The following is a 27455-nucleotide window of genomic DNA, read 5'->3' on the forward strand; positions in this document are numbered from 1 at the left end:
TCAGCAGTAAAAGTAAGCTATACAGTGGCACACACACATGAACAAACAGCACAAATGGAGAGATTTCAGAGTGAGGAGTCTGCACACGCCTTGCTTAAGCACACCCCGGCAGCGGTTGGTGAACTGGTACCAGTCCAAATATCCATGATTCAAACCAGGCCTGGATCTGGCATATATGACTAACACTTTCCATTTGAACAGATAAATATTATCATTGTTTGTTTCATCAACATGATGTCAGGTGTCTGGCAGTCATTATTTGTAAAATACGTAATTTGTGACTTGAAATCAGGCCATTGGCTGGTCGGTTTATCACGAGGACACTGACATCTTTCACTGAATGGAGACAATCATTCACCTGAATCAGGGAGAGAGAGCGAGAGAGGGAGAGAGAGAGAGAGAGAGAGAGAGAGAGAGAGAGAGAGCAGACGTGTCACAGACGCTCCTCTCTTCACTCCCATAAGTTTGCAGCAGCTCGCATGCATGGAGGACGCGGGATTCATCTATTTTAGGCTGACAGAGTGAATTCTCACACCGGGGCTTTTGAAGAAGAAAAAAAAAGTCACTGTTTGAAGAGACTCGGAGCAACAAATAACCTGGATTTACACCATCTTCTTTATCCTCTGATGTCAAATATAAAGAAGACAGATAATAACATGGAAATGTGTTGCAAGAGGCTACCAGGACGCCAGGACAAATTCTTACTCTTCATCTTTTATTTTCATCTGTGCAGGAATATAGTGAGTGACATGTTTGTATTATTTTTTATTATAATAACTAGGCTACTTATTCTCTTTGCTACAATCCCCATGAACTTTGTTAAAAGCATCTCAAAGTGCAGCTGAATTTGAACATTTTTGCTTTTGCAAACGAGAAAAACCTCCCAATGAAGTGTCCGATCGACTAAATTGCAGCCTAATGATATGTTTAATTTAATGTTATTGTCCTGTGTCCAACCTATCTAGCACACACTTGTCTCGAGTTGTCCTCATTAAGCCGGTGGCATTAATTAACGACCTGCATTTATTATTTTCATCTGCCTGGCACAAATTCAAAATCAAAATCATAAGGGAAAACATGACGATTTTTCAGCAAGTTTATACTTAATTCAGAAGTTTTCTGTTGTAGGAAGTTTGTGCATGGATTTTGCAAGAGGTATGCACGAGTTTAGTCTTCAAGCAAAATGTCAAGCCTTAATGAAAAATGTGGAAACCTGTCTTGAAAACTACACCTTGACAAGTGCCAAAAAAATGGATTCATGCAAAGAGGTGTGCCAGTTGATGATAATTAAGGCTTCCCTTCATCCCCGCTGCTCCCACTCACTCATCGTTACAACTGCTCCGAGCCACCAGGCAGCTAAGAGGGGCATCGTCTTGTTTGTGCAGCATGCGCCTGCTTCAGTGTAGATAACCAAAGTCATCTCGTATTTTATTTATTTCAGGCGGAGGCGATTCATCCAGACTGCGCCATCGTCTCGCAGCACCTGAGGGCTCGTGAGGTGTGCAGCCAGACGAGGAGGAGCGAGGCGCAAAACCAGACCGAGCAAAGCGGTGGGTTCATGTGTGATGCATATGATGCTGATACTGCTGCTGTGTTTCTCTGCGCACAACCACCTCAGAGATAACCTGGAAGCTTTGGCGCGCTGCGTGGGTTTTTTTTTTTTTTTTTTTTAATAGGCTAGATAGCAGGTATATGCCAAGTGGGTTAAATCTAAAAGGGGAAAAGTTTGAGAGTTGAAGGAAAGAAATCGAGAGAATTAAAGATGGTTAAAAAACTTTATGGAAGCGAAATGATGCTGCTGAAACTTTCTGAAGGCTCTTGAGATGTTTTAATGCGAGTGATAACAAGGTGATGACACATGAACAAATACAGGGCTCAATTATTTTTTGTGAGAAGAAGTGAGTTTGTATAAGATAGACTGCTAATAACTGTATTATGTAGCCTAGGGAGCAGTGAGGTAAGATGAGCCAGCTTTTACTTTCTTGGTATAGGCAAGGACAAATAAGAATGACTCTTATTTTGAAATATTGCCTGACTGAACGGATAAGAATGCATCTATGGCAAATTTGGAAATCTGACTTCTGAAAAAAAAAGAAGTGTTCAACTTAGGCAATGTTACAGTGGCAAGAAAAAACTGCCTATTCGGTTTAATCTTCTTTTTGTCCCATTGGTGAGCATAGTTTTAAACATTTCTATCAAGTGAGGGTACTTATCCAAATCAGAAAGACCACAAGCTTAGGTTTGAGGAACAAAGTGTCAACAGCAAAATGTAGGCTATGGCCTTATAAAAATAGCAAAGTTTAAGTGTTATGTTATGTAAATATTTTCTCTTTTAATAATTTTTTTTTATTAGAACGTCACACTTTGTTTGAACTGTCAAGACAAAAAAATCATACAGTATCTTTAAACTTTAGATTATATGATTTGTGGGCCTTTTTTGAGTGGTTATAAAACCAGTCCAGGGCTTTTTTGATAATCTAGCCTATTTCTCCAAATTTAGGGCCATTATGCCGTCTACTGTAGTTTAATCAAAGACGTTATATTTCTACAAAAACACTCACATGACTTCAAAGGCTGAAAGAGGTCCAAATGTTAAGTCGTTTTTTATTTATCAGAAATCCCAGCTGTCTTTTTGACACCAGATAACACACACATTTAATGAAAGTTGAATAAAGCCTACCAAAGATTTAACTTTTAACCTTTTTCACTTTTAAGGACTTTTTTTTAGCTCTCAGTTTTAAAGTCTATTTCTATCTGCATTGTGCCCTGATTTCTACTACAAGAGAAGTAATTATTTGATAAGTCGTTTTGTCTTTTAAAGGTCAGAAATACGTTTTTAAAAGTCCCAGAGTCCAAGATGATGATGTCCCTGAATAGAAATATTCACAAAAATATCGTAAGTCAAAGAAAAGCAGCAAATCGTCATTTTATACAGCTTAACCATGAAAATTTAGATATGTTTTTTAAGTAACACTGGTTTAGGTCATAATATTCACCATTAAAGGCCCAATGTGTAAGATATTTACTGAATTAAATCATAAATGACCTTACTAAATCATCAGACATTAAGGTTTGTTTTTGTTTGGACTAAGTGGTTTTAAGGCTACCCCACAGGGCCGTTTTGAAAACACTCTCGGTTTGCTGGGTAAACGTCAAACCAACAGGTGTTTTAGCAATGGAAGCAGGCAAGCGTACTGGTTCAGATATAACTGATTGTACCCGACCTTTAAAGCCTCTGCATGTGTCTATCAAGCTCCACGAGCAGAAACATGTTAAAACTAGGATAAATACTGGAGATGAATTTGAAAAATAGAGAGAGGTTAAACGCAGAAAGGTTTCAAGACTGAAGAGCTGGCTAAACACTGAAGCTTCCGTGTCTGCGACATGGAAACCTGTGTGCACATAGACTATAGGGAGGAGGGGGCGGGGGAGACAGCTGTCTCCAATATTTTGAAATTGGACTGCAGTACCGATTTTTAAACACTAGGTGTCAGAGTTAAATATTGCACCTTTAACTAGTTGCTTATTAGCGTGGTAATTAGTAGCATACTGGCTGCTTATTAGTCATTATTAAGTGCCAGTTAGTACCTTATTCTACATGACCGTAGTCTCCTAGTCAACTAAGAGTTTGCTCTCAATACCCTACTAATGACTTATTAAGTGAGAAAAAGCATAATTAGACCTTAAATCATGTTCAACAACTTCCTAACATACTATCATTAAACAGTTATTAGCATGCTAAGAGGGACTAGTTAATGGTGAATATTGTAACTCTATTTTAAAGTCTTAACATATTTTCTAAATTATAGAAAAAAAAAAACAATGGGGCATGGTCATTTTTGCTGATTCTTTTTATGTTCAATAGAATGTAATAGACTTCACTTACAACGTTTTAGCTGCTGGAGGTGGATCAGTGGGTGTTGAAAGAAATGGAAATAGAAGCAGAGATAACGTAATTCATATATTAAGATACAGTATAACAAAACAAATACAGTACAATGCCATACCACAATACATTAGATAATATTTTAAAAAAATCCCATCCAAGCACATTTTACTGATGGTGAATTTCAAAAATCCTGTATGTGTCCATATGAACTTCTACTTCTCTATTAGCCTATTATTTAATTCTACATTCTTTTTTTGCTTGCAAAGGGGTACTTGTTATGTGATAGCAGTTTAAAAACCTATTAAAATTCCCCTGAATATTCCTTTTTTTGATCTTTACATCTGAAATCATAGACTGATATGGATTTCTGTCATCATAAAGATCTGATACACACTCGCTCTATATCTTGTTGAGGCTTCACCTGTGTGTCCTCTAATATCGGAGTCATTGACTTCCTCTTAAAATGAACCTGACGTCTCCTGAGGATAGAAACTGCCCCAGACTAAAAACGCTATGGCAACTCCCCTCCGCAAGACTTATGTGATCCTAATTTCCCCTGACGACTCCCAAAACTGGAGCGATACAACACTTTGGAGCCACGTTGTCATCCTCTGCTCATTACAAAGATAACTGTATGCTGATGAGTTTCGCTGTCGGAGTAAGTGTGTTTGTGAGTCCATCAGTGTGATGTCAACCATTCAGGTGTCCTGTTGTAATGCAGAGCTAGAGAGCCATGCAGAGTTTAGATTAGATTTTTTTGTATTACTTACACTGATCACTGACTCACTCCTGAAAGATGATAAGTCCAGGTAGATGTCATTGCTGCAGTAAGATGTGTTGTTTTTGGTCAAATCTTAACCAGCTACTTTTTGTCTTTGGTTTCTGCCTAGCTGTCACACGATAATTAATAATGTTCAAATTTTGGGCCAAAAAAGATACCCATTAAGATAAAAATGTAATTTCCTAGAGACATTACATCCTCCTTTGAAGTCTAATGAATGGAATCTGCTTAATAAATGAAGACATCATCAGGTTCTTCCCTCAGGGGTGGTCTGGAAGCGGTAACTCGGTGTCCAAAGTAATTTCTCAAGTTGTTGTTAATCCTTGATGAGGTGACATTCAAGCAGCTAAATGTATAGCCTCCTCTGGAGCCATCTGTTGAAAAAGGCCAGCGAAAGAAAAGCCCTGCCTGATGGGTGGAAAAGCCTTTTCTCTTATCTGAGAGGAAATGATTGAAATTAGTCATCAACCTATGTGGCATGACTGTTAATTGTGGACTCAAACTGTTTGACACGTCAGGGAATTTTACTTTATGGTTTTCTCCCCATGACAGTTTGAAATCCCCTTTGTGATGACGCCCAAAGACAAGTATATGTTTCATAATTTATGGTTTTCGCTACAGTCAGTGTGGCTTTTGTTACATGAATGAGGACAAATGTTTCTTCTAAAAGATCACGCAACCGTGGCTCTTTTTTTGGCTAAATCATCACCATCACCACAGTTCTCTTTTAACTTTCATGTCAGTATGTTGATATTTTTAATTGACTTATCTTTGAGCAGGGACTCCCTGCTTTAGCATGATTTCATCCACTTCTTGACGAACAATAAAACTTGTTGGCTCTTGCTAGAAATCAAATGCGTAAGCAATCCTACAGTCAGCTTGATGGAAACAGTCTTAGAAACCTTAACCTTTAGTCCACATCAGTGGAAAGGACCTTTGAAAAAAGCCTTTTTGTATAGAGCTGCCTCTTTTAAGGAATTTTGAAATTCATGAAAAGGTAAATTTACATAAGGAATATGTTAGACTCTTTTCAATAGATGGAATCGGCCAGTCTGTTGAGCAACAGGCAGATCAAGGATCCAGGCTAAAGGTTCAGGTGCCGTGTTTACCTTAATCAAAAAGCTGTGTTGCAATTGTATAAAGTAACACAAATAATCTGGCATGAAAGAGTGTACTGTGGGACAGATGACTAAGAGTGGAAGCAAGTTAGCTTGTGGATTTTGGAGTCTTGACTGACAATGGTATAAAAGGATATAGAGCTATAATAATTAACATTAAACAAAACAAAAAAAAGATGAAGCGTGTGTGATGAAGAGAAGATGTGGATGGATGGAGAGAAGATGAGTTGAAAAAATATCCATACAAACAAATTCTGTATTCCTGGCAAAGAAGATGTTACATCTTTGTTTTTGCTGCTACTCTTCTACAGTATGAGACAAACGAAACCACATGCTTGATATTTCTCATGTCAAGAAAAAAAAGAGACTGTTAAAAAATGACCAGCTTTGTTGTGTTTTCTCTGTAAAATTAAGGGTAATACACAAAGACAGCACGGGATGTACTTCAAGACACCCACATCTATTATTGTCTATGTCAGCCCACGTACTGTCAACATGTCAGAATATGGGGCCGTCCTTATTCCTAATGTCAGTGAGCATCAGCTCTCCAGGCAAGCAGCAATTTTAACACATTTTCATTCCATATCGGGATCTTTATCCTAGCAACTGTGAACTTTCACTATACGTTCCATGCCTGTGAGGATTTTCATAAATGTATTGGCTTAATCTGCTGCTTTGTTGTCGGCTTCTCCAACATGAGTCTAATCCAATCCTACAGATTGCCTGTTTGTCTTTTGTAGAGCATGTTCAGTAATGAAATCAGGTCTACCTTCAGCTTTCCTTCTTTTTGTTAAATTCGTTCCGCTGCTGGGTATGTAAAAATACCACTAAAGTTTGGTATTCTTTGTCCACCCACCAAAGAGTCCAAAAATGTGCCACAGTCTCTGCCATGAAAATACTATAGCTGTTTCCCTCTGCGATAAAAACATCTTACCCCTCTTAGATTGATTGATGGATTGATTGATTAAGAACTGAAAGCATCTTTTGTTTTCCAAACCATTTACTTCCCTACCATTTTTATTGTTGGTATCCACATGGATTTGTCCCCCTTACAACAATATGCCTTTGACAGGGAACAGTTTGAAAAGCATTGTTGTGCTGGTGAGTTATTAATTGCAGCTTTGTGATGATGGACGCCCTCGTCAGAAAGGAAAACTTCTACTAACAAACCAACCTCAAAACTATCAAGTTAGCTCCCTAAAGATGACGAGAATCAGCAGTTGTCACAGTAGACTTTTTACCTGTCAGCAGGAAAGGCAGCTCCTTAAACCAGTTTAACATTCAAAAGAAATGCTGGGCTTTGAACTGATGCAGTTATTGTTTGTTCAATTTGGATTAGAGTAGCATTTTCTTTTTGTCTCACTAATGAGAAAGTGGACTGTAGCAGCTTATTTAGCACATTTGTTAAATCCAACACAAAGTGGCCCACTACTGCACTACACTTCCACACACACACACACACACACACACACACACACACACACACACACACACACACACACACACACACACACACACACACACACACACACACACACACACACACATATGCATACACATACTTACAAACACACAGCGCACATTCAGTTTGGTTACCGCTGACAGCATGCCAATTATTTTTCCAGGCTGCTGCTCAGGGTTTGGAAGTATGATTCAACCATGTTCCCATTACTAATAAAACAGTCAATACATGCCCTGTAGAACAATATCATATTCGTTTTATTCAATCAATGCATCCAGAGGCTTCACGCAATGTGGAGCCTAACATTTTGAAATTAAAAAACAGACTACAGGCGAAGAGCCTGATGTGACTTTGATTCTAAATGAGCATCTGAGTACATGGATGCTTAACTCTCCTTGCTTTAATGAAAACTTTGCAGTGATCACAAACAGAACTGGGAGTAACACAAATTTCCACTCAGCACTAACTGCACCTCCTGGAAAATAACTACACCAGTGCTTCTCCTACAAAAACATGCCTTAATGTAGTCCCTAAGCTAAATATATATCTATAAATATTTTATACTTTCACACTGCTGTGACTACCCTAGAAAACAATTTAATTTCCAAGCTTTGACAAAGCATCTGTGCTGTTTCTCGAAACAAACAGAAACATAATTTGGGAAGTTATTCTCTTGTGCAGACCGGAGAAAAGTTGATTCTGCTGCTTTGGACTCTGTGGAAGTGTGGTATAAGACTCATGATATCTAATGAACTGTAAGAGTCACTATACTGGTGTAAAGTTTACCACATCAGTTTGGGATACATAAATATCAATAGAGATTTGACTGCATAGGTACTGTGGTATATAAATAGAGCACAGAACAGAATGGTCCTAATATACATTATATAACTTGAAATCAATTGTCATCAAAATGAGCTTATGAACATTTGTTCTTTGGGCAATATTGATCATTTGTTACATAACAGTAGTTTGTACAAAATGCACAGGGGCAGAGATTGATATACAATGTTTTTAGGTTATTTACGAAATCTTAAAGTTGGAGGCTGGGGCTGTAACAGAAGATTAGGATACAACACAGAAACAAGCATACAAGAAAGTAAACAAATAGAAAGACGGAAAAAACAGACCACTAAAGAAAATTGACATTCAGAGGAAGGATACCAATTAAACCAAAAGATCCCATCTGCAGGTAAAGTAACTCAAACTATACCAGTCACTTTTGATATGAATTTAGGTCAGCCCTTAACGGTTGAAAATAAATCATATTTTTGTGATTGCATTAAACATGATAAAGGCCACATATATTAGAAATCTGTCAGAAAATCATGATTTTTGTAAAGCGTCAAAATGGGAATTTGCTCCATCAGCAATCAGAGTAAGAAATAGTAATTGAATAACTAATAATAAATCATGTTTAAGAAGGAGTGCATTAAGGTGCTGTGAGTAAAATGTGAAGTCCTGGTGTGTCCAATACTGTGCATGAGTCACATAGTCCCCCACAGCTCATTTACTACCTGTGAGACCACAACTCATTGTATTACACTCAGTAAAATGACTGACCTGAGAACTGAAAGTGCATCCTAAATGATGCCTCTGCTCCTCCTGGATCCTTCGCTTCACGTTTATTTCTGTCTGAGTCAGCCTGAAAGCATCAAAGGAGACGCTGATGTGAATCATCCAACTCCCAGGAGCTCCATGAATAGTTGCACACACCTCCGCCCAAGTGTTGTATCCTTGGGGTAAATTGGAGGTGACATCACTTTTTTTAGACCACCTGATTGGGCGCTAGGTGTTTATTTTGTGAGAGAGGGAAAAACAGAAATAAGTATAAAAAAGCATTGCGGATAAATTACACTAATGTCATATAAAATAAGACACTGAGATAAAAAAAAAAACAAAAAAAACTGAGAGGTTGCAGCCTGTTGATCACTGCGCTGTCTGAGAAATTACCAGTGGACTTCACTTTATGGATTCTTTATTGTGATAAGATTAAGAGCAGCAGAAGGCCTGGCGTTTAGGCCGCTGCCCCATGTATGGGTCATTCCTCACTCTCTCATCTCAATTTCCTTCTCTGTCGACTGTACTATCAAATAAAGGCAAATCTGAGTTATCTTAGTTTGTTAGCTTGATGCTAACACATAAAAGAAATTGCTGTTAACAGGCTAACAGAATTAGCATCTTGAATGCAGTTATTTTAATTAACCAACATTATTTTTTACTGAAGAATGTTACTGTAACTAGATTCTTTCTTTAGCTTAGGCATGCTAAGTTAGCTTCTTAGCGTCTCTACAGTCTGTAATGCTACAGTTGTGTCATTGGTGAAAAGTTGGTGGGAGACAACCTGTTTTTTGATATTTAAACAATCATTTTCACATCTTTATTGCATAAAAAAGGTAGAGCTTAGCCCTACTTGCCAGACGTCCCTGCAGCAGTCAATGTTGAATGTTCAGAAACAAGACTAAGGGTATAGTAGCCATGCTTACAGAGTTTTCAGACTGAAACTACAGTAATGATGATTAGTCTCTTCACCTGTTTACTTTGGAATAGCATCCCAACAGATTTTGCTGATTAGCATCAAACAGAAAGCATATCAGAGGCTAATCTTAATTAATTAAATTCAACTGTCATTTCTGTTTGAATTAAAGCCATTACATAAGACATAGTTTGATGATGTTGTGAAGTAACCAGGGGTCATGGGAGTCGTTGTCTTAAATTTTAAACAACCACCATTGTTGTTGATGAAAATCGATGTGACATGACTCTTGATGTGAAATAACTCTCATGTAGGAGAAAGTGATTTATTCAATTAGATTGATTGATGTTATGTTTAGTCATGTTTATTCATGTCCTGTCTTTTTATTCTAATGAAATGGCTGCTAGTAACAATAATGTAAACAATAACGACTTCCTTCCCAACTTGTAGACAAATCGTTTGGTGTTCCCTTTCTACACTAGAAGACACGCCCCCAAATGCAATGCAACACTAATCTAAAAAAATATTCAGGATTTGTTGGTGCTGAATATTTATTCAACCTTAGAGAAAATAATAATTCCCTTCTATACAAAATACTTATATTAGCCACTACATCTTGTGTGTTTCTTAGATATTTCAAGGCAGATAATGTGACAAACTATACCTTTAAATTGGGTCTTCAGTTGAGGCCATTTTTTCATTTCTGTGCTGATTACATTAAAATGTAATTTAACCTGACTCCAAAGAAGAAATATAATATTAATGGCTGAATAAACATGATGAAATATATATGACAACCTCAGCATGAAATGTTGTTTATCGACATCCTGCTGAGTGAGGAGTGTGGATCCAATTTCTACAGGCAGGTAGATTGTGTTTATGTTTGAGTCCAAAATGCCGCTGGGCTCCTTGAAAGAGTTTCATTTTCCTTAAAATGTGTAGTGTCGGAGCAGTCGAAACCTTTTAGCAGAGGAGAGGTTTTCGTCTGAAAATGTATTTGACTTTTGGTCTGGCTTCAGCCTTTGGGAATAAATTGACTTTTTTTAAAGGATTTAACACTGCTGTTGACATTCCCCCACTGTGATGGCTGCAGATATTTGCAGCAATACACAGTGTGTTTACTTTTATCACAATGATTAAGGTGTGTCAGAGTGGAGTGTCTCTGTCAAATCTGTCACCTTGCTTCCTGAGACCATGACCTCAAACATATGGAATTATCCATTATACACTGTAAAGAAATCCCAGATTTATCTAGAAAATAAAGAACAGTAACTGGGAAAAACATGGCTGTTGGCTGTTTTTGTATGTCCTTAGATGGATCCATGAGGACAGGCTTGAAAGAAAAATCCCTTTTCGGTTACATAACACAAGACCATCATATCACCTTTTTATAGCAGCAGGACATACGAGGTGATTTGAGAAACTTGTTCTTTTGTAATACCTTCTGAAATTTGCAGAGCATGTCAGGAGCACTGTAAAATGTCAAGCACTTGACTGATTCATAAATAGTACTGTCCTAAATCGTCTTTTCCTTAGAGAAATTTAGGCAGATTTACTACAAAATTATGTCAGACTTCCAGAAAAAGTAATTGTCTGTTTAAGCAGATTATGGGAATGTGAATACAGGCCGCAGAAAATGTTCTTTTGATCATCCACAAACACACTCACATTGCAGAAAACACCTAATGTTTGAAACTGGATTAAAAGTCTAATGGTCTCAAGTACCTTGTGATTATTTCAAATTCTACAACAAAGCAAGCAGTTTTGTGAAACTGTTCTCACAGCAGCGCTTAAAGGTAAATGATCACAAAACAGTAGCAAGATAAGATTGCCATGTTGGGACACTGAAGCTTCAGCGTTTAGCCAACTCTGCTTTGTTATTGAAACCTTTCTGTGTTCTAACCTCTCCCCATTTTCAAAAGCATCTCCAATATTTATACTAGTTTTACCACGTTTCTGGTCGTGGAGATTATTTGAAAAATGCAGAGGCCTTTTTAGGTCGGGTAGAACCTGTTATATCTGAACCAGTTTACTTGCCATCGCTGCAAAACCTGTTGGTTTGCCGTGATAACTGGTCTCATATCTAGCAAAAAAAGGGGCGTCCAAAAAAGCTGTGTGGGGTGCCTTAAAACAGTCTACCTTCTCTGGTCCAAACAAATTCAGACCATACCAGTCCTGAATGGTCCTGAATGGACTGAAACATAGAACGAGGACATGCTGGCTGCTGCATTATTGTCAGACGAGCAGGGACTTCATCATAGCATGTTTCCTTAATGTCTTATGATATAGTAAGGTCATTTTATGCTTTAATTCAGGAGTGATCTTACATTATTTTGCTCCTTGAAAGTAACTAAAATACAGTAACTTCAAGGCTAATGGAAAATGTTAGTTCTTCTAGGCAATAATAGACTAATCCATCCATTATTAGTACTGCTTTGGGCAAGAGGTGGGGTGCACCCTGGATTGGACGCCAGTCAATTACAGGGCTACAAAAGTATTTATTTTTTTACTTTATGATGATGCGAAATAAAAAGTTAGGAGAATCGAAGTGTTCACAAAATGCTTGGCTGATTCATAGAGGAAAGTCAGGGAATCACAAAGTGTGAATTTTTTAAGCAAACCTTGGAAAGGGATTTGTCTCAGGATCCAATGTGATTGACAGACTGGAAAAAAGAAAGAAAAGCCCTTTAGGAGAACCCAGTGTCAGGGGTCTTGTAGAAGTGGGAGAATATGACAATGTCTCCTGTTTCTGTGTGTGACGCTTTCAGTCCAGCAGACAGAACAAATCCTCTGATTTGAGTGTGTCACAGACACAGAACTGCCTGACAGGATGAACTCTACAGGGATGAGATATAAAAGAAGCCAAACCAAGGAAGGTATGCATGGAGATAATCATAAGGGTTTTCTAGTGACAGCCCTCCCTTGGCAGCATAGAGTGTCTGCTCTGAATGGGTAGAGCTGCTGAACAAAACACTCACACACGCACGCACACACACACACACACACACACACACACACACACACACACACAGGACATGAATTACTAAAAGGTTAGCCGAATAACAATTGATCCTTATCCTTTCATTGAGGGCGATGAACTTTGGCCAGAAATCACATTTCCGAACACGTGTACGTATAGCTTGTGGAAGGTCCCCCCGCTCCTCTCCCCCTCCCCTTTACAAAGCCTGAAGGTATGAAGAGTATGATGTTGTCTCCCTGATAAAATCCTGAGGTCTTTAAAAGGTCTAGGTAAAAATGAAGAAAACCAGATAATAGAGGATGTATGTGAAGTCTAATTTGTAGTTTAGAGTCCTTCACATGCAAATCAGTGCAGTTGTTTGGTTTTCTGATTGTCTTAAGAATTATTTATTTTCATATTTTATGAAGAATCTGCATGAACTTAATAGATTATCCTTTTTCTACAATGTCAATCTTGCAAATACAGTTGGACAAATTTACACTTCCTAAACCCTCTTAGCTCATTTTTTTTGCGTTGAATGAAAGCCAAACCCCCCCCCCCAAAAGAAAGCGTGCATCAATTATAAGCAGCCTCTTTGATTTTTCTCTGAGGAAATGATGTAGACCAGAGCAGACGGTGAGTGCGAGTGAACATTGGATCTCATTAGCCAAATGGCAAGAATCATGCTCATTTCAGCATTAAATTGAACTAAGAATGTGTGTCTTTGAGTATGTTGCTCTGCCTGCTAGAGGTCAAGAAGCACTTAAAGTTGAGATGGATTAGAGAACGCCGTTTTTAATTAAATCCTCAGCATTTTCAGCTCTGTGCACCCGTTCTTTCTGAGTGTGTTTTTTTAAATTATGACCAAATATAACCAGAAATCGGATGTTTCTGTTCAACACATCCAGGCATGTGTTTATCTGATATTCAACCAGCCAATCTTAACTAATACCACAGGGGATAAGGGATCTGATGAGGGTTTAATATGTGGTAGTTGCATCAATCTTACAAGAAGAAACAAAGGGATTGCAATGGCTTTACTGATTTCCATTCTAAATAGCTTCATAAAGGAAACTTACTTATATTTATATGTTAGTGAGTCCAGTCAGAGGCTTAGGGAAATGTAAGAAACCACAGCGGTATATTCAGCACAAAACATTGAATATGTAAATATTTAACTTACACTTTCAACATTTTATGATGTTAAAGTCTTTCACTTGCATAAAGACATAAAGTCCTCTCTTTTTTAATCTCTAACGAGTGCATTTTGTACTACCTGAATTCCCACTCAGGTATGTTTTCATGTGAACTCAAAGGGGTGTAGAGCAGGTGATTAGAAACAGACTCATTGTCTCACTCTCTCGTCTGTTTTTTGCAGGATGTAATACAGAGTGGGACGGCATCGGTTGCTGGCAGAGAGCTGATGTAGGACATGTGGTCAACATTTCCTGCTCTGAAGTCTTCCAGCATTTCTCCAGCAATCAAGGTTGGTTCCCACGTCTCTCCACAACATCCCAACATCCACTAAGAAAGTGAACTTATGTTCAGTTCCATTCATTTGATTAACAGAATAGTTCAAGAATACAGGAGTCGTGCTTTCAGCTGGTGCAGTGTGACTCCACCACTGAGTTTATGAGCGGAGTGTAATCTGCAGTGCTGTTGCAAGCTGGAGTCTCTCTGATGAAGGCGCACAGTGATGAAATATTCATGTTTGTTAGTTGGCAGGATTATATATGACCTGGGAAATTTCTGGCTGAAGAAATGACGTGAGATGTTGTGTACAGGCTTTGAAACATCACAGTCTGACGTCTTCTCGGGCTGTTGTAGGATTTGTGGATCGAGAAAAATTGCGCTCATGTCACCAGAAGAGACACTTTCTGATGACATGATTGTTGAGGACATAAAGATGTTTTCTTAATCGGGACGTTTCATATCAAGAGTTGAGTTTATGTCCTGTTTGACTTTGGACAAACGTCTTTGTTGTTGTCTTTTCAATCTGAAAAATAATTTCATGGTTGAAAATAATTAAGTGTTGTGTATGAAGTAATCTTTTATCAATAATTCGTCACATTTGAGTGTTTATTAGAAAGCTAGTGTATTTAAAAAAAAAAAAAAAAAAAAAATCTTGGTACCTTTGGTCTTCCCGTTTACTGGCAGGCTGTAAATAAACAACGTAGGACTGTTTTTTCCTGTTGTCTTAGGATTGTCATTATGATCGTCATCATCATCATCATCATCATTATCATTATGGGAAGTGGGGTCAGGCTGAACCTTGATGGAAATTGTAGCTCATTATGATCTGAATTGCAGATCACTCCGTTAGACCAGACTGAGAGTGAACAGAGGGAACAGAGAAAAATCCATTGCCACCCATTTCTGTGTGTGTGTGTGTGTGTGTGTGTGTGTGTGTGTGTGTGTGTGTGTGTGTGTGTGTGTGTGTGTGTGTGTGTGTGTGTGTGTGTGTGTGTGTGTGTGTGTGTGTTTGTGTTTTAGCCTGAATGGTCTACCTGCTCCGAAAACATAAAGATGTTAAAATCCCCCAAACACCCAACTGCTGGAAGACACGAAACTCACAACTTTCTCCTGATCCCTTCTGCTATCAAATGGACATTTACAAGAACTGACTGTCAGAGGACTTGAACACGATGACATAAAAGCGTTAAACGTTTTCTGACTGGATGAACTGATGGAGTGTAATGGTCCAAGAGGAAATGCCAGTGAAGCCATTCAAATGTGGAAGAATGACAGCTTTCTAAATCCATGTAGCTGTCATTATAGCAGTTTTTTGGGGCTAATAATTAACAAATTCTGTTTTGATTTTCTGAGTTTATTTTGTGAGACGTTCTGTGAAATCTTTGCGATGGTTGAACAACGCCACATTCCCCTCACAGGGCATGTTTACAGAAACTGTACAGAGGGCGGCTGGTCTGAAATGTATCCACACTACGAGGAGGCATGCACTTTCAGTGACGACAACGAGCCTGAGACTGAGGTGAGCATGTTGTAATCAGACCAATCAATGAACCTTAATCACATCTTTCTGTCTCCTCTCACTTTGTCCTCCACCACAGCTTCCTTTACTGTACCTCTGACTCCTTCGTTGCTTAAGTGAATACTTTCTCAATTGGAGCCACACTGGTCAATAATAATTGAGAATAATGTCAATAAGTGGAATGCATGGATTAAATGACATGCCACTGCAGTGTGCAGTATACAAAGCCTGCTTGCTGTAATGTTGCTACTTAACAAGTCAAACACTTACATAGATGGTAATGTGAGGGACATTTCACCCAAGCATTTATTTGTTCCTTCATGTTTACCCACTCTGTTTTCTCTCTCTCTCCAGACGAGTTACCTCTCTACATTCAGACAGGTGTACACTGTGGGCTATGCCACCTCACTTATCTCTCTTATTACAGCCATTGTGGTATTCACAGCCTTCAGGTAAGACCAGAGAAGCACACACTGTCCTTGATACACACATACACACAGTGGAAAAACATAGACATCAACTAGGACTCCAACATTAATGCTGTAAGGTACTGCACTGACGCTTTAAGAGGAGTTTATAGCTGTAACATTTTTCAAATTGCAGCTTGTTACATTTCAAAAGGGGCGCAAATATCCAATCATTTAGCAATCATTCAGATATAGATAGTTTGATCGACAACATGTCTGTAAGGCTGAGGATTCAAAGTGTAAATACTTTACAGTTGTGATTGTATAATGAGATATTAATTAAAAATATTTTGTCACTGTGAGTCTGCCACAGGCAGGTATCATTTATACAATGTTTTCTAACCAGCCAACCATAGAGTATTGACACACACACACACACACACACACACACACACACACACACACACACACACACACACACACACACACACACACACAGAGATGAGTTTAGAAAGGGCCAATTAGTTAAGCTGCAAGTGGATATTTAACATAACGCTGCATTAAAAGCTGATACAATGGAAATGAGTGCTGTTTTACATAATCTTTTTTTGTGCTTCTTTCAGGAAGTTTCGCTGCACTAGAAACTATATCCACGTCAACCTGTTCTCCTCCTTCGTCCTGAGAGCCAGCGCTGTTTTCATCAAAGACACTGTGCTGTTTGCTGATGAGAATCTGGACCACTGCTCAGTGTCCACGGTGAGCACGCTCATTAGCCAATCATGTCCCTGTCGTACAGCGGATACCTACATCTGTGTGATTGAGTTAGAGACGGAAAAAGACAGGGAAGACAAGTCAAAGAGAGGAAAAACATGTGGCTAATACTAAATGGAAAAAAAAACATGTACTAATCAACAACATTGGCAAATTCTTTTTAGAACAATAGTTATAAGCATGTATGTTTTTATAAGGCGGGTTGAATTTTGAAGTGCAACTGAACATGTGTGTGAGTTAAATGTTAAGAGTACAACCCCTACATCATTAGTTACTGTGTTTTGTGTTGTCGTCTCTAGGCAGTGTGCAAGTCTGCTGTGGCTTTCTTCCAATTCAGCATTCTGGCCAATTACTTCTGGCTGCTGGTGGAGGGCATGTATCTGCAGACGCTACTGGCCCTGACCTTCGTCTCTCAGAGGAAATACTTCTGGTGGTACATCCTGATTGGATGGGGTAAATAGAATTTCTGAAAAGGGTTCTGTGAGGAAGGAAAGACCAGGACAGACTAGGATATGAACATGAATATGATACTAAAAAAAACATAGACACACATAAACAGAAGAAAAATATCTAATTTAATTATCCACAAAACTCATAATATATCCAAACTGTTGAAACTACTTTTCAAAAAAATTACTATTTAATATCGTGGGAAATATTACTTTTAATATTGGACTATATTATGTTCATTATCATGTGCAATATGTTTTCTATATCAGAATCCATGAACAATATTAACTTTACAAGTATTACTCTGTGAAATTTTTCTTTTGCTTTTCTATCATGACCATGTTCAAATTAAATGTGCTTGTTTTGTTTGGGATTGAGGGCAGTTTCCTTTGCCTTTCATACTGAAATATTGCACATTTAAAGTGAGAAAGTCATCTTTGAATGTACCTTGTGTCATTCATGCACATTTGTGCACTGCAGTGTTTTCAGTTATTCAAACCAAGCAACAAATGTACCAAATGTTTGGACACTAAGTTTCTGACCAGTTTCTAAGTCCATTTGTTTTTCCCAGCGTTCAAATAGATCTTTTTATTTACTTCATATGCAAACACCTCTAAAATCCCTTTGCATTCTGTTATCTGGACACACCTCACAGAAACTAAAAAGGACATCAAATTAAGCATTTGTTTTACCTTGAGCATATGGGTGGCTGGTTTAAGTGCTGTCACCTCACTCATCTGAACAGATAAGAAAACCACATAAGAGTGTACTTTATACAACAGCTGTTCTTTGTGAGGCTTTGTACACACAGGTTGTGATTCATATGGTAATCTGAGTCTTTTGTTTGTTGCTCTTTGATTACAGTACACTGAATGACACTTGAATGATTTACGGTTTTTAAGTCTACCTCTTACCACATTATATATTCGCCTTGAGGTGGTAATCTAATTTTAGACATTGATTCAACATTAGCTTTTGTCTTGTTTAAGCATTTCGTGATTACAGCTGCACTGTTTCATCGCCTCTATCTGGGATGTTGGCCTAATTTTTGGATCTTGAACTCTCTACAGATGTTAAGGTACCTTTGCTTTGTGTTATTATGAGTTGCTCAGTTAACTGATTACAATAGTCTGATTCTTGTTGCTACCCCTTTGTCTTTTTTGTTTCCTGCATAGTTTGATGTTGAAGCACTTGTTTCTAATGAAATCCATTTAGAGCAGCAGTGAATGTGAGAAGCAGCAGCATACCTCCTAAAGGTTCGGGAGTACGAAGCTGAGTTTTTTTTTTTAAAGATTTACTTTTTGGGCGTTTTGGGTCTTTATTGGAGAGATAGGACTTTGGATAGAGTTGTAAATCGGGGAGAAAGAGAGTGGGGGATGACATGCAGAAAAGAAGCCACAGGTCGGATTCAAACCTGGACGGCCTGCTTGGAGGACGTTAGCCTCTGTAAATTTGGTGCCAGACGAACCACTGTTCCACAAGCACCCAAAGAAGAAAATAGTTTTTAAGGGAGTTGAAACTTGAGACAGTTTTTAGTGCTCATGATTGGTCCAGCATGTCCTGTTTGTGGTTCACTTCAGAGCTTTTCGTTACTGAGTAAAACTCTTATGTAATTACAAACAATGGCAGCTGGAATATTGTTGCAGGCCAAAATATTTCCCTGTACTTTTAATCTGCGTTGTATACATTTATATGCATCATAGAACCTGTCATTTGAACTAATCTGACCTTCCAGTTTTCTGATTAGTCTGACTTCTGAATGGCTGCCATGGATGGCAATCTGCTGCAGCTGTGCCTACATGTTGTAGGTAATGGAGAAAAAAATATGACAGTCCCTGAAGAAAAGTTACATCACAGCAGTTTCATGCTTACATGGCTGCACACAAGAAAAGAGCACATCTCTGATAGCCACACTGTAGACCTGGCCAAGCGTGGAGGTGCTTTGGTCCTAGAAATGGGATCCATCAATTTATTTATAACAGACACAAAAGTAGAAAGGTAGAGGGAAAGATTCAGAAGGCAGAGGAGGAATTCTTATCACCACAGCCTTGTACACTTCTTTTTATACATTAATACCTTGTCATAGTTCTTACATCATTTGAATTAATATAATTTGTCTTTCCATTTCTTCAACAACCCATATAACAAACCCTTCCAGTGTTGATACCAATGTACGCCCTTACTTTCAATCTTTGAAATATATCTACTTTGGGGCAGAATCTTACTGGCATGCTCTGCCCTAACCCTAGCCCTCTGTTGAGGTTAGTAGATGACAAAATGTGTCTACCCATAAGCAGATCTGAACCCTTTTTTCTTGCACTCTGCACATGTATTCTAGCTTCTCCTCCATGTTAAACTTGAAGTTCTGTAAAAATCATTCCACTGGCCAAAGGAAGCACATGTAATCAACGCAGCATATAGGTTTTTCATGCTGATTCTTAGAAAGCCAAATAAATAAGAGGAGATGAGTTAATGTCTTGCTTGATGCAGAGTTTTTGTCTGTAATGTATTCTGTGTGCAATGACAGTAAATGCTGTTTTGTAGTTGAACAGAAACCCTAACCCTACACTACTGGAAACTTTTTTCTGCATCCATGCAAGGTGACAAAGTATATCCTGAAGCTGTTGCAATGCATGCTGCAAAATGACAGCAGGATTATGGACTGTTATCCAAGTAAACTCTGGACGTCAATGTGTCATTCCTGAGGTTAATTTACAACCCGTGGTTTATGTTTATGTGTTTATTTGCATCTGCCATGTTTACCCATCATGCATAGTGGCTCTGATGTATTTTATCAGTGTCTTCGCAGCTTGAACTCTAGCTTACTCTCTCAGCTGCAGCCTTCTTTTAACCTTTGTATTTTTCTTCTTCAAACATGGAGGTGTGGAGAGGAAATTGATTTTTTGATAAACACAATGCATGCTTAAAGAAATGTTTTATTCCAACATGCAGTGAACATGTAAGCTTTTTTTATCCAGGCAGACACACAATGCATAGCAATGAATCTCTGCTCTTCTTTTGTAGGACTCCCGTCAACAGTTCTTATACTCTGGGTGTTGACCAGATTTTTCTTTGACGACAGCGGGTACGATACAAACAGCCTCTGACTGCTTGGCAAACAGTGTTAAACATCAGAAATACGAGTTGTAGTTTTTATTGCTGTGTGTGTTACTTTGATTGGATTGTTACATTTTCTATTTTTTTCTTTTGGCTTCAATTTCAGTTGCTGGGATGACACAGAAAATGTTGCTATTTGGTGGATTATTAAAGGGCCGATAACAGCCTCTCTGCTGGTGAGTTAAGATCAGGTAAAGTGCCTCTCTTCCAACTGACCGTTAGCTTAGCCCTTTGAGGCTACTGGTCAGTTAAGCTACACAGTTGGGTTTATGTTTGTAAATAGTTTCTATCCTTGAATCTTTCCTGGCATTACCTCTCAGGTGTTACAATTGATTCTTATTCATTTAAGAGTTCAAAGATGTCCAAAATATACATTTGACCTGAACAATAATAACAGTAATAATTTTGCTAACTAAAATGTTCTTGTGGATAAAAATCATTCTGATTTAGAACACATGTTTAAATAAGAGACATGCTTGTTTATATCAGAAAAGTGGTTCTACTAACTACAAATGAATTTATGAATCCATGATTGGACCATCTCTTCTCCGGAGAAGTTTCAAGATTAATCAACTGCAAATCACTCAAACTGAATTTAAGTCTTTATTGATGGAATTGGATAGTAGCTATCTTTTTTGTCTATTAAAATATTGAGCGTTTTGTAAATAACTCTTGGGTAATGAAGCATATGTGTGATCATCTTTCTATCAGGTTAACATCGTCATCTTCATCAATGTGATCCGGATTCTGGTTCAAAAGCTCAAATCTTCAGCCATGGCGGGAAACAATGACACCGGACATTTCATGTGAGTCTCAAACAAACTGGACCTTAAAGTTGTACAGAGAAACAAACAATCTTCAGAGTCCCTTAGGGAACATTTGAAACCTTAAAAATGGTTAGCTCTACAATCAGAACAATCAGTCGTCTTTGAAAGAGCTTTCGGAGAACCCGAGAAGGAACGTTGTGAATACATGAATGTTACATTTCCGTAAGTCATTGACCTTAAAACCTGAGACGCAGTTAGTAGTGTAGCAGCAGAGCTACAAGTGAGAAGTGCCGGGCTGTAAAAGCTGACTTGCACTCCTGACAATGAGATTAGATGTTGTTTCACAGCAGGAAGCCGGCAGCTGATGAAGGGACCACTGATTGCGAAGGTTGAAGGAAGCACACAAAGCCAATCAGCTAATGCAGGCGCGACTTTAGAGCGCTGCCTGAAACAAACAAAGTCCTTTGTATGGACATTCATTTGACTTCACCTTCCTTCCTATTTTCATTTAAATATTCAAACTGGGACTGTTTAAGAATTGAATTTGGTGACGTCGGTGGCTTAGTGGTTAGTCTGCACGCCCCATGTACAGAGGCTGTTGTCCTCAAAGCGGGCCGCCCGGCATCGAACCCAACCTGCGGTTCATTCCCCTCTCTCTCTCTCTATCTTTCTCTCTCTCTATCTTTCTCTCTCCCCCAAATTTCCGACTCCACTGTCCTGTCTCTCAAATAAATGCATGAACAGCCCAAAAATAAACCTAACAAAAGTAAGATTCAAAAACTATTAAATTGAAGCTTTTTAAGGTAAAAAAAACACCAAAAGGTCTGAATCTCAAATAAAGAAAGGTTCTGGTATGGGCAAGATTTACAATATATATTCAAAGAAGTGATTAAGGAAGGCCACACATTGGTAGTCTTCCTTTGGTAGTTTTTTTCTTTCATGTCTGCCTGCGGACACAACACCTTACAAAGGTATGTGTGAGGTCCTACCACTAGTTTCCCTCCAAGAATTCAGAGCTTCTGAAAAAGAACACTATCCGACTATGACCAGTATGACAAAACCTCTTTTTGATTGTTTACACTGTGACAGACGTTTAACGTCCAACACAGAATTGAGTGCAATAATCCTGGTGATGCCCAGACTTTCTCTTTAATTCCACTGATAAGCCACTATTTTAATTTGTCGACTACGGAGCTTAAATTTAGTGAAAAAACATGATTACATTTACTTTGCCTAATACAACATACCTGATGAAGCCATGCAGGCCAAACAGGTATGTTGTATTTAGTCAAAGTAAATGTAATCATGTTTTTTCACTCCATTTAAGCTCTGTAGTCGACAAATTAAAACTGTAGCTTATCGGTGGAATTAAAAAGAAGACGTCTTTCAGCCCTCTTGTGTGTGGTGAATCATCTCATTTAGTGTCAACATGATGTTTCCTGCCGTCACCTGCACCGAGATACACATGTCATACATGACAGCGCTGTGTACAGGGCAGCCACTTAAGTATAAAACTATTGACATTCAGATCGGGAAGGGTAAGCTTTGTATCCAAGTTTATTAGGGAATGTGAGCATGCCAATACTTCTCATTCTCCTCAACATATTGATGATCATATGTGCATAAGGGTTGTTGGTTCTACATATTGATGTTAGCATGCAGTTTAAAGAATAGTAGCGCTTCACTGCAGCTACAGAGTATCACAGCATGGCATTAACTATTTATAGAAAATCATCACATGCAGATAAATAACGAGGTGGAAAAAATCCCCTACAGAGAAAGGAGGCTTTATAGTGTCCTGTACTGATTTGTCTTTTTATTGTTGTGCTTGTTTGGTTCTGTTATTTTTTGTGTGTATCTGTTGTTGAGTTGTTTTTATTTTAAAGGACCATCTAGGGACACAGGATTGCAAATGAGCTTAGGCTATAAATGCAGTAGTGTGTGGCGTCAGCTTACTCGCTCTGTACTTGTCCCTATACGAATAAACATGAAATAACATGGAAAATTGGATAGTTATGTCTCTTTTTTTAATGCAATACATTTGGAAACAGGTTGCTTCTTAAGCGATGAAGCTCAAGTGTTCAAAGTGTAGGTAAAACTGAGGGATGGCTGTTTCTCTAATGAATTTTCTGTAATGATGGAAAGGAAACTTCGTTGACGCAATCCCTATATAAAATATTTCTTCCTAAAAGTTTAAGAAAAAAAAAAAATGTCTCTAAATCTACTCTGGGAACAAATCTTTCCCTCCGTTTTCAGATGCGGTTTCTCGGTGCAGGTTCCTGCTCAGCTGTATCAATATAGAATGAGTGCAGCACATTAAAAATAGCACCTGGATACCAGAAATAGATATCATCTCATCACGAGGAGTGTGACAGGATTGTTCCGTCACTTCAGAGGCTGTTGATCTTTCAAAGGCTTCATCCCTTCGTCTCTCGAAATCCAATCTGATTCAGACGGATCTGTGAAGTTTACACAGAAGCAGCAATCCCAGCTGTGACAAAAGACAAACACAATCCTATTATAGGCTTGAAAATAATCTCTTTTTTTTAGATGCTTAGTCAGTGATGTTATTTCGGATCAGAGTGAGTATCTTTGTTATTAAGAATATTCAGATGACTGTTTTTGTGTCTTACTACATATTACAACTTGACTGAGATACTTTGAAACTGATATTATCATCGGAGGAATCAGCAACGTGCGGACATCTTTATCAGGATTAGACTCAGCCTTTTTATTGAACTGTGATAGATTATGTTCTGTAATCTTGATCTTTAAACGTGCTCCGGTAATTCACCATCTTCATCTTCATTATGAAAATCAAATAGGGGGGCTTCAGTGTTAGTTGTGTTGTTTGTGGGACATGACGTGGAGCTATCTTTCTTTAAAGTGACAACTGGCAAAATCATGTAATGATGTAAAGGCACCGCAATAAAAAACATTTATGCTTTTTTGAGATATCTGATTGAGACTAAGCTTAGAGGAAAATGCGTCATATTTTTGTGTTTTGACATTTTCAATCTGATCCTCTGATTGGCCTGATGACGATATTGTTTTAAAGGTCAGTTTGAGAGTTTTGATATCTGCCACATACAGTCTAAGTCTGATTACACCTTGCAGAATAATGGAGTTTGCATTCTGGCATTTAAAACTTCAACACTGATTTCAATCAGGACAGACAAGAAAATGATTTAGTACAACAGATAACATGGAAATGTGACTTGACAGAAGGTCTTTGGCGCTTGGACTCTATGGGGTGGTTGATGTGTTTGGAGAATGTCAATTCTGAGCGTCAACAGAATAAATCCCCCCCCCCCCATTTTTGCCTAGGGCCCCAACAGACCCTAGAATCGCCACTGAACTTAATCTAGAGCATCATTAGCCTGACACTGATGAAGCTGAATTGTATATGTAAACTCTGAAAGGCTATATTTAATGCATTTGTGGAGTTTTGTTGCTAAGACGATACATGAGATACTATAAGTAATAATCAAAGTCAGATAAAAGATAAAAACCTGAGTAATTATTATTCATTTTAAAATTCAATACTCAAAGAACTTTGTTTAACCTGGACTGTGAGACTGTGGTTTGATCATTTTTGAATGACACTGGCCAGGAAACTTATGTGAACAATGCACAACATGCCCTAACATTTTGATTAAAAAAGCCCAAAATCCTATTGGTGCACAGTTTTACGCTACTTCACAATTTCTAAATAGAGACTCTACTCACTTCAAATAACTAAAAAGAGTACAGATTAAAACCAAATTACAGACATTTCTCATGGGATGAAATCTGAACAGTTCTTTTCCTGGGAGAAATTTGCTTTCACGTTGTCACGGGCTAAAGTTAAAAGATTCAGAAAAAGGGACCTTCTCGTTCAAATAATTTAATATTTGGATATTTTAATATGATGTGGAATTATGATTCGTTTTTCCTCTTTCATTCTTTTCTTTAGGAGGCTAGCTAAATCCACCCTGTTCCTCATCCCTCTGTTTGGGATGCACTACACAGTGTTTGCCTTCTTGCCTGAGAACACTGGAGTGGCAGCGAGACTCTACATCGAGCTGGGGCTGGGATCCTTTCAGGTACAGATCAATGAAGAGCAATACACAACATCAGGTCTGCACAATAACAAACTTAATTAAGACAGAGCTCATTAAAGTTACCTAAGATCATATGTGGATTGTAAAGGCCTGAAACTCAAGCAGTTATATTAGACTCATTATTTAGTGTCAAGTGGACAAGTCATATTGGTAAAAATAATCTTTAATGGACTACTACTGTAGGCTATTCAGGGTGAATATTTGCAGGTATACTCCAAAACACTCTGAAGCATCTGTGTTGTTGTTTAAGTTTGGCAAGTAGAAAATTCACTTCATGTGCTGTCTGATCAAAACTTTATAGATGATCATTTATTTGCAAATTCATATTGATGAAAAGGTCCTTAAAGGCAGGCTGGTTAATATGAGAGCCTGACACCATAAAAAACTCCATAAAAGTTTGATGCCTTAAATGTCAATTGAAGAAAGAACATTTTTAGGGTGTAATTAAATGTTTTTATATGATGTTTCATCAATGCTTACACTGAAAAATGAACGTGCAAAAGTAGTCATAATAAAACATTTTCACTTTTATTCTTAGATTTATTGATTATTTGAATGAATGAGTTTTGTATGATTGAATGGTTTAGATTTTAAAACAGTGTCCATGTCTGTCTGTGTTGCAGGGTTTTGTGGTGGCATTGCTTTACTGCTTCATGAATGGAGAGGTAGGTGAACAGGTGACAACAGAAGAAGAATAGGTAGTTACCTAGGAGGAAAAAAGGAGGAATCTTAAGCTGACACATGTGCCATTATACAAGTTTAACAGTATGCATTTACTATATCCACTATGTGGCTGTCTTTTCTCTGATGTCAAGCTCAGTCTGAGAACAGAACCAGCAGTAACTTGAATTCTGACAATGTCCCCCCAGACTCCTTAGTCATCTACACATGTGTTTGTCTGCAGGTCCAAACAGAGCTGCGCAGATGGTTATGGAAGTGTCGCAATCAAAACCATCTCACCCCTGCAAAGCAAAGTATCACACAGATCACGATTCGAGCCCGTGGGGGTCTCAGGAGGCCTCCTTCTAGCGGCAACATCTCTACAGTATGATTTTAGGAAATTTTCAATGACAGAAAGATGTTGTGGAAATGTCAGGCAAAACATCAGAGGCAAATGCTCAACTCACTGATGGCATTAATTATACAAAACCTCTGTGAGCAGACAATAATGAGCAGAGCACTGGTGAATGATTGCGGAAATGTTGCATCAGGATGCAGTATATTAGCGTATTAGTGAATGGCTGCATCACAGCAAACGCAAAAGGGTAAAGAATGCCTGGTGCCAAATTTGTACAGATGTTGGGGTAACACTGGAAAGATGACACCAAACTAAAGACAGAGCTGTCCCTGAGCTTGCATGAGGATGATTTTAAAAGGTTGTGCTTACAGTTTGGACCACAAAAATGATCAAATGTTTGGGACATTGGGACAGCAGTGGAAACAGTGGACATGTTTGCTTGGATAATTTATGTAACTCTTATCTAAATGTTCTGTGCTGCACTGAACAGAAAGTCATGTTTAAAAGTATGTGCAGGACTGATCTTGACTCAGTATCCTAAAGGATTTTTTTTTTTCAACAATTAACTTGCTGCTACAGACTTTTTAAACATGAAGATTCAGATGGACCAGAGTGAATGTATTTAATGTTGTGTGTGATGTGTTTTGTCTTCTTTTTCCCCACCTAGTTTTTGTCTTTATACTGTTGTTTGATACATATTTCACACAGCAGGTTATAAGATATAAATAATAAGATGCCAGGATTTCATGGTAAACTGCCTTAAATGGTACGGTAGAGCGAGACTAAGCATTTCAATTGTAACAGAAACAGTGTCTTAACATTCATGTGTTTGTCTGCAGTTTCTCTTAAGCTCATAGCCCATTTATGATTTGTCTATTTCTTCATGGCAGTGATTTAGAGAAAGGCAGAGTTGTTCATCCCTGTTCTATTTATATGTATCTCTGGTCTGTATAGACCACAAATAATGCACTGTAATGTAAAATCAAGCACTTCAGCTGTCAATGCCAGTACGCATAAAGGTTTAACATTGGAGGTTTTTTTTTAATTGTATAACTGTATTTCCATTGTATCCTGGATCTGGGGAGTTGGCTTGTGTAGAAAGAAAAACACAGTAATAAAAGATATGAGGTTTGATAAGAAACAGC

The 27455-nt window shown here is 38.2% G+C and overlaps 1 protein-coding gene across 1 annotated transcript; it reads left to right on the plus strand.

Annotated features, from left to right (window-relative positions):
• The first annotated feature begins 448 nt into the window (after window positions 1-448).
• On the plus strand, window positions 449-27451 carry LOC109984987 (pituitary adenylate cyclase-activating polypeptide type I receptor). The gene is made up of 13 exons (XM_020635175.3): window positions 449-740; window positions 1442-1550; window positions 14064-14171; window positions 15577-15677; window positions 16032-16129; window positions 16708-16840; window positions 17155-17308; window positions 20330-20390; window positions 20529-20598; window positions 21134-21228; window positions 25145-25274; window positions 25916-25957; window positions 26197-27451. The coding sequence occupies exons 1-13, from the start codon at window positions 627-629 to the stop codon at window positions 26341-26343; spliced, it is 1362 nt and encodes a 453-aa protein (XP_020490831.1). The 5' UTR covers window positions 449-626; the 3' UTR covers window positions 26344-27451.
• The last annotated feature ends 4 nt before the right edge of the window (window positions 27452-27455 follow it).

This window comes from Labrus bergylta, chromosome 4 (genome assembly GCF_963930695.1).
Source record: "Labrus bergylta chromosome 4, fLabBer1.1, whole genome shotgun sequence".
Classification (NCBI taxonomy): Eukaryota; Metazoa; Chordata; class Actinopteri; order Labriformes; family Labridae; genus Labrus; species Labrus bergylta.